The sequence below is a fragment of the Tupaia chinensis genome, unplaced genomic scaffold, assembly GCF_000334495.1.
Source record: "Tupaia chinensis unplaced genomic scaffold, TupChi_1.0 Scaffold139072_1, whole genome shotgun sequence".
In the NCBI taxonomy this organism is placed as follows: Eukaryota; Metazoa; Chordata; class Mammalia; order Scandentia; family Tupaiidae; genus Tupaia; species Tupaia belangeri.
The window spans coordinates 1,221,467-1,234,728 of NW_006198962.1; the positions used below are offsets into that span (position 1 = coordinate 1,221,467).

General features: G+C 43.7%; 1 protein-coding gene across 18 annotated transcripts in view; it reads right to left on the bottom strand.

The window, feature by feature from the left end:
- IKZF1 (IKAROS family zinc finger 1) overlaps positions 1–13,262 on the bottom strand; it is a 112,335-nt gene that overhangs the window by 83,389 nt on the left and 15,684 nt on the right. For 17 of the 18 annotated variants that reach the window (XM_027765648.1, XM_027765647.1, XM_027765646.1 and 14 more), the window contains exon 3: positions 3,683–3,802. The exons of the other annotated variant lie outside the window; for it this stretch is intronic. In XM_027765648.1, coding sequence (XP_027621449.1) covers positions 3,683–3,802 — 120 coding nt within the window. The remainder of the gene's footprint in view (positions 1–3,682; positions 3,803–13,262) is intronic. 18 annotated transcript variants of the gene reach the window in all.

The following is a 13,262-nucleotide window of genomic DNA, read 5'->3' on the forward strand; positions in this document are numbered from 1 at the left end:
CCCCACAAAAAAAAAAAAAAAAAAAAAAAAAAAAAAAAAAAAAAACTCTCCAAAAAGCAAAAGGAAGTCAGATTCCATACTGCTGACCAGTGGTTCAAGTCCCCAGCCTGGCAGCTTGAAAACCCATCTGGGCACCTGTGTGTGCAAGTCCCAAATCCCAAAAGGAGGAAGAAATGCAGAAGGGATTGTGGTATGACCTCACCTGTTTGGGGGTGCTGCCTCCTCTCCCTCCCAATCTCCTATCTGGTCTCTGTCTCTCTCTGGCGACTGCAAGGACTCTCTGGCAAAATATAAATTAAACATTTTTAAAAGGTTGGGCCAGCTAGGTAGTGTGGAGGTTCAGGCAGCTGGATTACACAGGACCAAGTCCACAGTTCAAGTTCCAGACTGGTGGCATGAAAAACACACCAGGCATATGTGCATGCATGCCCAAAATCGCAAAAGGAGAATGGAGAAGGGATTGCAGCATGACTAACCCTCCTGGGGGTGATTTCTCACTCCGTACCCCCACCATCTCTTTGGCAAGTGCATGTATGTGACCGAAAGTGTACACACATACACACACACACACACACACACACACACACACACACCCCTACAATATTTATAAATAACAAAAAAAAACCTTATAAATGAATACATACATTCCTTTTCTATTCTTGGTGCCATAATGTTTCATATTCTCTCTTTTTTTAATTGGAAGCTACAACGGTTCCTTAACCCTTTCTGTAACTCCTGTAAAATTTCTGTTATGCACAAGTTCCATTCCTTTTTCTGGCCTTTTCTGGCCTTTTTTTTCTGGTCTCTTTTTCTGGCCTCTTTGTGAGTCTGTCTTTAGCAAAGTATGTCTACATTTTTTTCCTGAAAGCCAATCTGTGACATAAGTTTAGTTGCTACTGTCACCTTAAAATGAGGAAACGGAAGCTCAGACAGGAAAAGCCTTGCCCCAAGGCCCAAGATCAGGCAGATGAGGTCTGGGACTTGGCTTTTCTCAGGTGCATGTCCCCACCCTGCTAGGCACCGCCTAGAGCAGTCCCTCTTCCACCCCTTTGCATAATGGCATTTCAACAACCTACTTCCTCTGCTGCTCTGCTGCTCCTGTCCTAGGGAGGGGTTTCTTCTTTCCTGTTGTCTGTCCTTTGCTCTTATGACTTAATCTCATGGAAGAATTGGGTCAAACATGGCATCAAATTTATTTCCTTTAACCTATGGATTTCCCATGTCTATAAATACTGTTTCCTAAAGTCATCTATATTCTTCACTTCTTTAACGTTACCTGTTACAAATTACTAACATTTGACCACCACATGCTCAGTCTAGGTGTTTCCCTTCAAGAATCATGGAGGATGGCCTTCAGACTTCGTCACTGTTTAGAACTGTGGTGTTTTGTTCCCTCAACTCTCTGTCTACCGTTGGGTCTTCTGGGATCCTCTCTCTCCCTGACTTCCTCTCCTCAAACCTCTCCCCTATCTGGCACTCAATCGGTCCTCTGGGTTCTTCTGCACTGACCGATAGCTGGTTGGGCCTCCAGCCCCCACCAGAACATTCGCTCTCCGAAACAGTGACTCAGGACCCACTTCAAACTGCTTTCTTGGCCTGTCCACAGGGCGCCGCCACTGCCATTTACAAACCAAGCAAAGAACACAGTTCTAAAATTCTTATTTTCTGAAATACTCTTATTTTCTAAACTTGATCCTAAAAGTGCCTGAAAATCATGTCGCACATGACGAGAGGCAGTGAGAGGAACCCACTGAAATGACTCGTGGAGGCTCTGGAGAAAAACTTGGGACCCTGAGCTGGGCTCTGACAAACCGCTGCCATCTCCCACCCAGGGAAAGCCACCGACACTGCCGTTCACATGGGACGAGACTCAGAATTTCTATGGCATTCAGAATGAGATTTATGTATCAATACCACGTGAGCTGTGTATCTCTTTGCTCTCCAGGAACCAGCCTGACTTTCAGTTCTCCAAAGGATGGCCATGGTCCCATGGCCCTATGGTGTGTCCTAACTCTGATGTCTGGGTTCCCAGCTCATTTACGTGGTTAATGGATCAGTTTTTTGCTCCTAGTCCCTGGGCCTCTCACTTTTCGTCTTCAGGCAAGTTATGATCACCTGTCTGCTCAAGTAGGAAGTGCGAGAACAGTACCCACCCCACTGGCTGCTTTAGGGACTACACATATGGGATAAGGCAGGGTTGCCCCCATTTAGCTAGCCCAGCGCCATATCTGCAAAGTTTTATCATCTGTATGTACTATTATTGGCTTAATGTTTTTACTTAAATTGTCTTTTTTCATTTCTATAAATATGCTTTGAAAGGAACCTTTGTAGGAGTCCAGTGTGCGCTCAACACAGTATCACTTATGTAAAAACTAGATAGCAATCTTAACAGTGAGTACAACCATTAACGTAGAATTGTCTGTGTCCCACCTTTGGGAAGGCCTGGAATGGCATGCCTGCTTTCCTGCATAGAAAAGGGTGGATAATACACAGGTGTTGTTTCTTAGCCCGCCTGCCTCCCCACACACAGCAGCCCTTTTCTGAGAGGGAAAAAGAATTCATAGATGTGCCTGTTTGCTTGGTGCATCTATCCTCAAGCCCTCTGGCTGCTATCCTTCTTTGTGCAATTAATTAGAGAGCTAAAGTAAAATGAAAAAGAGCCATCATACCCAAAGCCAACTTGGTTTCTAAAACACATAAAAAATACAAACCACGCTTTATATATCTTTATATAATTCTTACTTATTACACCATGATGTTCTACACAAAGAAGGCCAAGGTGATTTTCATAAACTTGAACATTTTACCAACATTTGCCCCTCTTGGGCCACAGGGGTGCATGTATCTGGTCCACATTAACCCACTCTACGTCTTGTGACCTGCACATCCTTCTCGATGGCTTTTTGTGCTAAGAGGTGGCTCTCAGAATCATGGCCTTTTTTGTTTTCAAAAAAGAAAATATTCCAAGGAACTGTTGACTCATTTGCTCATGAGAACATGGTAAAACAGAGAGAACTGCTCTTTGAGTCAGAAATTGAGTTTAATTTTGACTCTGCCATCTGACCTTTGCCAATTCACTGAACTCCTCCAGTCCCTTGTTTTCTTGAAGTGAAGCGGGTGGGAGAGGTTTCCAAAGTGTGAACCGTACCACAGGAAGCTCCTCATTGGAGGTGATTGCATACCTAGCCCTTTATAGAAAAGGCATATAAATGTCTGTCGACTTCGGTCATCTGGACTTTTTGGACATTTAAAAATTCCCTTTTATCAAATTTTCTCTTTTCAGTTAAATCTGATATTTTAAAACTGGAGATTAAGGGCCAGGTGAGGGTCCTCCTAACCCAAAGCTCTTACTGCCATACCACAGGGACTGTGTCATGTTTGTGAACTACAGTCCATAAAATGGGATCTTCCTGCATGTGCGTGGAGGGCAGAGAAGAGAGACATGCAGCCTGTGGCAGGGCTCCTCATCTCCGCCACATTGCTGGCATGTGGGTGTCACTTCACACTAGAAGACCCATTCTGTGGATCTCTGTACCATATTTCCTTAATGTCTGGCTTAGGGATAAAATGACTTGTGGTCCTGACTCACTCTCTTGGGAGGGTCATAAAGGAACCAGGTTTCTTAGGAGTAGAGCATGCACTAGCCTGCTAGAAAGCAGGACGCCAGGTCGACCCAACTTACCCACTCCTCGCTCACTCTTGGAATTCTGCTGTCCGCCAGAGGTGGTAGAAAGGTCTTCAGGGACAGGCATGGGCTCATCGCCATCATCTGGAGTGTCACTTACAGGGGGGCTTTCCTTCCCTGAGGAGACAAGTGGGAGCTTGAGTTGTGGGCATTTTTCTTTTTCTTTTAGAGAGAGGTTTTTTGCTACAGGGTGCGTGTGCTCGTCAGAGAGACAGAGAGAGGGTAAGTGAGAAATCACCCCTCGGGGGGATGGCTATGCCACAATCCCTCCTCTTCTGGTCTCTCCTCTCGGAATTTTGGGCATGCAGACTCATGTGCCCAACATGAGTTTCAATCACCAGGTCTGGGACTCAAACTGCAGTCAGCAATTTGGAAGTCTAGCACCTTAACCACTATACCACTTGCTGGTCCCATGTTTTGGGAATTGTTGTCATAGCAGATGACAATAGGCCCAAGGTGCCTGGGTTTCCCTTTGGCTTGGATCACAAGAAAAGCAAGAGAAAAGCAAGAGAAGGTGGTTACTTGTCTAAATTTATGCCTCACTATTTTTCTTAATATAAGAGAATTGCATTGCTCCTCCCACCCCACAAAATAATCATGAGAGATTACAGGTATACTAGAGGAAAAAACTGAAATCACTTGTGATCCCAGAGATTACCACTATTAAAATTATGGTGTGTATACATATGCAAATGAATTCTTATATCAACAGATGATATGTGATGATATATATATTGTTTTGCACAGTAAAACTGGCTCTTAGACATTCTCGTACACCTATTTCCATGTCAGTGAATATACTTCCATGAGTTTTTAAAAAATTATTCATTTAATTTTATTTCTTCTTCTTCAATTTGAGAGAGACAGAGCAAAAGACAGAGAGGGGAAGGGTGAAAGCAAGTTGCAAGGTCTGGGACTCAAACCATGGTCAGCCATGTGGGAGTCCAGTGCCTAACCACCACATCTGCCAGCTCCATACTTGCAAAATTTTATTTATAATGCACACATTAGGATATATATATGTACACACACACACACACACACACACATATATATATATATATATATCTTTTTTTTTTTTGGAGCAGTTTTTGCTATAGGGTGCGTGTGCTCGCCAGAGAGACAGAGAGATAGAAAGCGAGAAATCACTCCCCAGGGGGACGACCATGCTGCAATCCCTTCTCCTCAACTCTCCTCTTGGATCTTGGGCACACACGCACACACGCCTGGCATGAGTTTAAGCCACCGGGTCTGGGACTTGAACCTTGGTTGACTACATGAGAGTCCAGCGACATAGCCATTATGCCAACTGCTGGTCCCTCCTTTTTCTATTTTTGAACTCTCATTGTTTTGGGTCTTTTTAAAAGAGTATTAAACAACACCATGATGAACATCCTAACAGCCAATCATTACATGTCTTTAATAATCATCACGGCATAAATCTCCAGAAGGCGATGGCTGAATAAGAATAATAATAAAGGATTTATGGCTTTAAGGCTTTTCCCATGTTACATGCTTGGCCAAATTTTTCCCCAGGAAGGTTGCTCAATACGCAATATGTCCCCTACGAGCCTGCCTCAACACACACTCCTACCAGTTTGTAAGGACACCAGATGGGACATTGTGCTCAGAGCTACACATTCTGGGGTCGACTCCCTTCCTTTTCAAAAACTAGGGGATATTTTGCCAGCTGCCTCATGTGCCTTACATTGGAGGGAGCAGAAGCTCAGAGAGGGAATGGAGGAGAACCCATGCATCCTGGGAGATCATTTTCTCCTGCATGAAAGAAATTGCCAACATAGATTCTTCTCTTTGAAACAGGAAGACAAAATATCGTCCACCCAAATATGAAAGTTGCTTTTACTCTACAATGCAGGGTCTCCCAAATTAGAGTCTTACAGGACACCTACATTTATCTTGACTGGGTTACAATGAAGTGAGACCAGAACCTCCCCAATGGGGAGCTCATTCCTACCCAAGAAAGTCAATGTTGGGAGCTCACAACTAGTAGAAAACATCCTTTTCTCCTTGATCCTAAAACTGATAGTGTTCCCCCGGCTAGACTTAACTTAAACTTGAGTTATGAGACCAACGGCTAGCAAGAAACAGCTAGCAAGGACCTAAGCTGGTGTAACTAACCCACCGTTACTGCCTGTAGAAGAGCAGTTTAGATTACGATCGCAAAGGAAGTCTAAGAGAACGGCCATGGACTGGGATTGTGTGATCACTGAGCTGCCAGCCTGGCTTAACGGGCAAAATGATATTCCCACAGCGGCACGCCCAGACTCTCGGGAGATGGTGCATGTGGTGAACCAAACATGAAAATGTCTGGGAAACATGACTTGGCATGGCGTGACACGTCCTTGTTCGTTTGAATAACCTTCCGCAAGAGGAACACCAACATCTCAGATGGCGAGCAAGATAAGCAAAAGCATCCCCAATATGTGAAACGAACTTTCCTGGAATATTTAAAATAGAACCTGCACAGGCACCAAGACTATGCTTTGGGGAATAGAACTGCGTTCTTTAGAAATCAGACATCACAATTTAATATTCCAGCTTTGCTGTAATTACCACAATTGGCATATTTTCAGAAAGAGCATTATTGGTTATATTTGGATACCCAATTCAAGATGAATAGTTAAAGATGGGGCAGGATGATAAGAAGTTCGCAAGGCAAAACAGAAGGCCAGAGAGAAATTGATCGAAAGTGCTCATGTTACCTTAAAACCTTGGAAATGGGCATTAAGTCAGTACTGTTCTCACTGCCCTAAATAGAAGACTTTAAAAGGTAACAACAACTAAATGTCTTAGTGTTGTTTTTCACCTCTTCTATAAATGGGGAAAAACTACATAAGAGAATGCAGGAGGCATACAAACGGTCCTATAGTTCGCTCTCCTGCAAGATGACTTCTAGAGAGTGGCTTTCAGATGTTGAGGACTTCGGGGAGGGAGTGAGAGGATATTTTTGTTTGTTTCAGTAAGAATAACAAAATGATCTTATGCAATATTTAATGTATAGGACAGATCTTCTATGTAAAGTAGAGACAGTCCAGAGTGTGGGGGATTGGGATGTTAGGGACCCAGGTCACTTGCCCTCTTGCAGACCCCCTAAAATACCTCCCTGGAAAAGACAGTGGCATTTGTGGCCCTAACAAGCTGGCACAGTGATTAAATGGGCACAGGGCACCCAGAGTGTGTATGCGACTGATTTTACGGCTGTGCTATCACGGGGTGGGGGTGGGAGTTGAGCAACTAAACTTGATGGACTTATTTTCAGATCATGATCTTCCCTGTAATGACCTTGACAACTTCAGGATGTTCAGGGACCCAGAGACTGTGGCACACCAGACCCAAAAGGACCATAAAGAATAAGGACTTGCCCAGTGAAGAAACATCCCACTTTCTACTCCGGTAATGCTAGAATACATCTAAATAACTCTCCATCTCGTCCTCTTCCTTCCTTCCTTCCTTTTTATTTATTTATTTATTTATTTATTTATTTATTTTTCTTATTTAATTGCTCTATTAGGGAACAAAATCAACCACAAATTTCTGAGCACGTTCATAATAAGAGATGTGCTTCTTTAAGAATTACACTTTTTGGGGCCAGCAGGTGGCATGGTGGTTAAGGTGTTGGACTCCCACAGGGCTGACCATGGTCTGGGTCCCAGACCTGGTGGCTTGAAAATCAAGCCAGATAAGTGTGTGTGAGTGTTCAAAATCCCTAGAGGAGAATGGAAGAGAAGGGGTTGCAGCCATCCTCCCTTGGGGGTTGATTTCTCTCTCTCTGTCTCTGGCGAGCGCATGTACCCTATGGCAAAAACAAAACAAATAAAACACTAAAACATTACACCTGTTTTGGGTTCTTGCGTTCAATTAAATGCCAGTGCCCCTGATCTTACATCTCAGTACTATATATTTTTTTTTCCTACATAGGGGGAAAGGAATAATGAAAACAGTAGGGATCATGACTAAAACACCACGGGTCAGATCGATCAATAGGGACCCTCTATGCAGAAGAAACCACACGGGGAGCAGGAAGAACAAAGCATCAGTCTCCGTGGGAACAGGGACATCTAGGAAATGGTCAGACCTGGAAGGCGGCAAAGTTAGATGGATTCACGTGCCCTCCAAGAGCTCTGTTTTAATTCAACCTTGCTTCGCCCTAACTCAGTGATAGTTTTCAAGAGGGCATCTGATTTGCCTAAAAGCCCCAAGGTTTGAGTGGTGGTGGCTGAGAGGCTGATCACTCCTGTAAATGCCTGTACCCAGGGACCCTCTTATTCTCTTACTGCTGGAGATCTTTACAATGAAAAGTCACCTCTTCGGGAAAACGTTCATCATAGGCTAAGTATTTCTGTATTGATTTTAACCCAGTTTGCCCTACTTACCACGTAAAATGCTAAACCATGGGAAAAGTATACAAGATTTAAAAAAAGATTAAATCAAGTCAACCCATCTCTAATATTAACGAACTGTGACTAGTTAGTTAAGACTCTGGCTTGACCAATTCAAGACTGATGGGGACAGACGACAGGTCACATTTTTCCTCAGCTGTGGGGTCCAAATGGGGTTTGCACCCCAGAGTCATCTCTGGCTCTCTAGGAGACTCCTGGTCAGTTACTTAAATTCTCAGCATCTTGGCTCCCTGCAGATTGGAGAAAATAACTGTATCTTCTTCAGAGGGTCCTTCCTTGTCAGGTGGAAATGAGAAAGTACTTAGGGCAGTGTTTTGTAAATACAAAGCAGTCAATTGTTGTGATTTACTATGATTAACTAGAGTAAATATTGCCACTGACACTTGAATATATACGAGCCTCCTTCCCTAAGCAGATTAGGTATGTGTGCAGGACATACTTGTGGTTTCTATGTCCTAACAAACGCATTACAAAGAGCATGAAGAAAACATCCAAGATCTATTTAGGGCCACAGCCAGGGAAACCTGTAAGATCAACTGGCTCAAGTCTCGCCTCAGGGGTCCAGGAGGCTGACACAGCTGCGTCAGGGCCCATGGCTGGAGACAGATGATTTGCTGATGTAGGTTCCTCACTCTCCTATAGGCAGATTCTCTCTTCAGAAATCTAACCGAAAAACAACATACATGTATAACAAATAGTTTGGAAAGACTGCCAAAGACCAGTGACAGAAAGAAAACAAATTCACCCAAAGAATGACTGAGACGTGCCTTAGAGGAGAGAATAGCTTGCTTAAGGTAGACTCCTCCACACCTTTAATAATCTCCCAGGCTGGTCACATAGCCTGGTGGTTACAGAAAGTGGATCCCATGGGGCCAACCATTGCTCAAATCCTGGCCCTGGTGCAGGCTTGCTCCAAATCCTGAGTGAATGAAGAGATGGGGAAGAGATTGCAGTGTAACAGTACCCCATTGTGGGGGTGGCTTTCTCTCCACCGCCCAGCTTCTCTGTCTCTGTCTGGCAAGTGCACATGCCCGCTAGCAATTAAGCACATAATAATAATAATGTTGTCTCAACACATGTGAATTCAAGTCAGCTAACATTTACTGAGTGTCTATTATCTACCAAATACCATAAACTAGAACACAGGCTAATGTAGTTATCTCAGGGAAGAAAGAACCAAGGGCTTTGAAAAAAGGCAAACAGTAAGTCTCCCTCTGTTTTTCAAGTAAGCATTTCACATATATTAGGTTGAACCCTACAAAATTGCTGATATCTGAACATTTCATGGGAAAAGAGGGTGATTCAGTAACACAGTCCTCAGATTTCTTATCAAGAAGTCAACCCGTTTGGCAAAATGCACATCCTCATGCCCTAACTCACGACCACTTCCCCTGATTTAAAAAAGGAAAACTAAATACTGGTTATAATTGGAGAAGCAGCACATTCCAAAACACAGAAGCATCCTTCAAATTGTTTCTGACAGTAACACAACTCTTTAAGTGCTTTTGTCACTGTTCAGAAGATTCAAATTTTAACAAAAATCAAAAATACTAGGAGTGTTTCACAAACAGTAATGCCTTTGCTCAGTGTATGTAAACTGAATTTCAGACTAAATCTTCTTTATACAATCAAGACAGAGTTTGCTTTTTCAGGAAGTCTGGTGTAATAAGTCCTCCCTTCATTCTTGTCCCTGGCTACCCTACCCGTTAAACAGTCAGAGTCCAGTACAAATTAAGTATTTAGCATACTGATAAGGAAAAGAAAACCAACAGAGGAAAATCAGGCCTTTTGCTGGTATTCTTACCAAACATGCGATCAGAATACTGACCCGCCATTCCTTATAGGAAATGTTCTAGAGATGGTTCCCCAGGCTAAAACACTCCGTTTTGATGTCAGGACATCAGAGCACAGACCTCCGTGTTGATTAAAGGGGTCTAATTCTCTCTCTCTCTCTCTCTCTCTCTGTGGAGAGGTCTTTGCTATAGGGCATGTGCGCTCGCCAGAAAGACAGAGACAGAGAAACAGAAAGTGAGAAATCACCCCCCAGGGGGGATGGCCATGCCACAATCCCTTCCCCTCCATTCTCCTCTTGGGATCTTGGGCACGGATGCACACATGCCCGGCGTAAGTATAAGCCACCAGGTCTGGGACTTGGACCACAGTTGACCACATGGGAGTCCAGTGACATAGCCATTTCGCCAACTGCTAGTTCCAAGCGGTCTCATTCTCTTTGAATTCGTTATGCAAAATAGTAATTTAGAATCTACCCTAGGTGAAAGCAACACAGACAAGCTGGAGAGAAGACACAATAGTAGAATCTCATTGCTCTGTGGATTTTCACATCCCCTCCCCCCTCCTTTTTGGTTGTTATTTTTGAACTGCCAAACCCCAGACAGAGAGAGAGAGGAAGCACACCCCACACTCCCCACCACCCACCATCACCAAACAGGGCACAGTCTCGCTTCAATTCCTTCTCCATTTCTCCATCCTATCAGGATTTGGGACGTGTACAAGCACGTGCCTAGCATGTTTTTCAAGCCACCGGGCCAAATCATAGTCAGCCATGTGGGATCCACCTCCCTAAACCACTAGGCTATGGGCAGGCCCAGTTTGGTTTCTTTTTTTATACTCTAATTACCTCTAGTCATCGTCGGCAAACCCCAAGAATGAGATCTGTGTTCCTAAGTAAGGCCCATACATGCTCATGTAGCCAGGAATTACCAGAACCAGTTTTCCTGGGCTTTAGCAAGAGGCTAGATTAGACAAATAAGAGGCTATATAGAACTTAATTTTTTTTTTTTCTGCTTAACTAGATTTTTATTTCAAACGTTTGTTTAAGAAACAGAACACAGGGGGCTGGTCAGTGGTGCAAAGGTAAATGCAATGCTCTGGGGCGTTGACCCACCCGGGAAGGTTCAGGCTGATATCCAGAGACCTCCCTACGTACATCAGGTGCCCACGTTCCTGTCCCTGATGCCGGCCTAGTTGAGGCTGAGGGTAGATGGTGGTGTCAAAACCCTGTTGAACAAGTACTGTTGTCTCTGTCTGTCTCACTCTTGGAAAAAGTAAATACATTTAAAGAAAAAAAAAAGAAGTACAAGTTGAGTAACTCTTATCTGAAATGCCTGGGATCAAAAGTGTTTGGGATTTCAGGGTTGGTTTGTTTTTGGTTTTTTGATTTTGGAATGCTTGCACATACACACGTGAGATATCCTGGACCCATGAAATGTGCACATTTCATCTAAACACAAAATTCAGTCATGTTTCATATGTACCTTATACACACAGCCTGAGGGGGATTTTATACAGTATCCTTACAGTGCAGCATCTTGACCATGACGTGAGGTCAAGTGTGAAATGTTTTACCTGTGGTGTCAATATTTTAGATTTTGGGGTGCTTCAGATTTTAAACTTTTGAATAGGGTGTTCACCCTGTATATGACAAAGGAAAGTCAATTCAAATAATGCTGAAAGGCACAAGATGAAAAGCAAGTCTTTCCCCTGCTCCCTAACTACCTCCCCTTCTGTACACGACCAATCTTCTAAGAGGAAGAAGGTCTGGGTTAATAAATATTATTCTAGCATATTCCCAAATGTCAATGCAAGCAGTGTGTGTGTGTGTGTGTGTGTGTGTGTGTGTAGTATGTGCGTATGTATTACCGTGTGTATGCAGTAGTGTGTATCTGTGTACATGTGTGTAGTGTGTTTGTGTTTATAGTATTCGTGTGTGTGTGTAGTATGTGTGTATGTATTACCGTGTGTATGCAGTAGTGTGTATCTGTGTACATGTGTGTAGTGTGTTTGTGTTTATAGTATTCGTGTGTGTGTGTAGTATGTGTGTATGTATTACCGTGTGTATGCAGTAGTGTGTATCTGTGTACATGTGTGTAGTGTGTTTGTGTTTATAGTATTCGCGTGTGTGTGTGTAGTATGTATGTATTACCGTGTGTATGCAGTGTGTATCTGTGTACATGTGTGTAGTGTGTTTGTGTTTATAGTATTCGCGTGTGTGTGTGTAGTATGTATGTATTACCGTGTGTATGCAGTGTGTATCTGTGTACATGTGTGTAGTGTGTTTGTGTGTGTATGATTTGTTTTTATTTTAAAAAATGGTACCATACTTTGCAGGCCTTTTCTCACTTTAATATTGGATCTTAAAGTTCTTTCCACACTAGTATATTCATGTTCTTCATTTTTCAGAGCTCTATGAATGAGTGCATGTAGGAACCATACTTTTTACATACTAAGAACAATGTCACAGTGAGCACATGCTGTGTGCTCACTGGACACATACTCTGTGTCCCTGGACTGTGCACCTCTAAGGGAAATTCCTCAGAGTAAAGTTGCTAGATTGTAGGATAGACACACGACCTTCATTTATACAGACAACGTCAAACTTGCAGACCAATTTTCACTTCTACGCACTGTGTGTGAACTGCCTGAAAGCTGTGTTTTAAAAGCTAGCTGTTTGCCTGTTCTTTATACCCTGGAGGGTTGGAGTTCAAAACTTCACCAGTGAGAAGACGAGCTGGCCATGGAGGAAGGAGCTCTGTGCTTTGCAGCGCTCTATCTGCAGCTTGACGGACTTGGAATATGCTCCTCGGGACATTGACCAGTGAGCAGCCAACCAGTGAGCTAGGTGGTGACCACATACTTGGTCCTGTGTCTGGCGTGAGCTGACTTAGGTGAAATGTGGAATTCAGAGACAGCTTTGAAACACGTGAAGGCAGCTTAGCCAAGGAACAGAGGGCACTGACTAGCCACCTCTGCCCAGAAGCCAACTTCCTGGAACTGGCTATGAGCCTGTGAGAGACTCAGGACCCATGGAAGCCACCACTGCTCCTAACAGGTGCAGACACAGGGCCGGACAGAGCTGCCCTCCATGCCTGTCCAAGTATGAGTGTGCAGGTTTGGCTAGACGGGCTGGCGGTCCATCCTTGGCACTGTCCAGTGGGACAGTCTGAACCCCCCCCCCTTTCTCCCATTACTGACTTCTCACTTCTTGGGACTTTTATGCGGACAGAGCTGCATCCAGTATGACTTGAAAAGCCATTTGGTGAAAAGGAGCGATACTGGGCCCACTCTTAAAACACTCAGGCATTGCAAATTATGCCAACAACGATGTTTTTCAAGCTACTTTTCCTCCTGACTCTTCC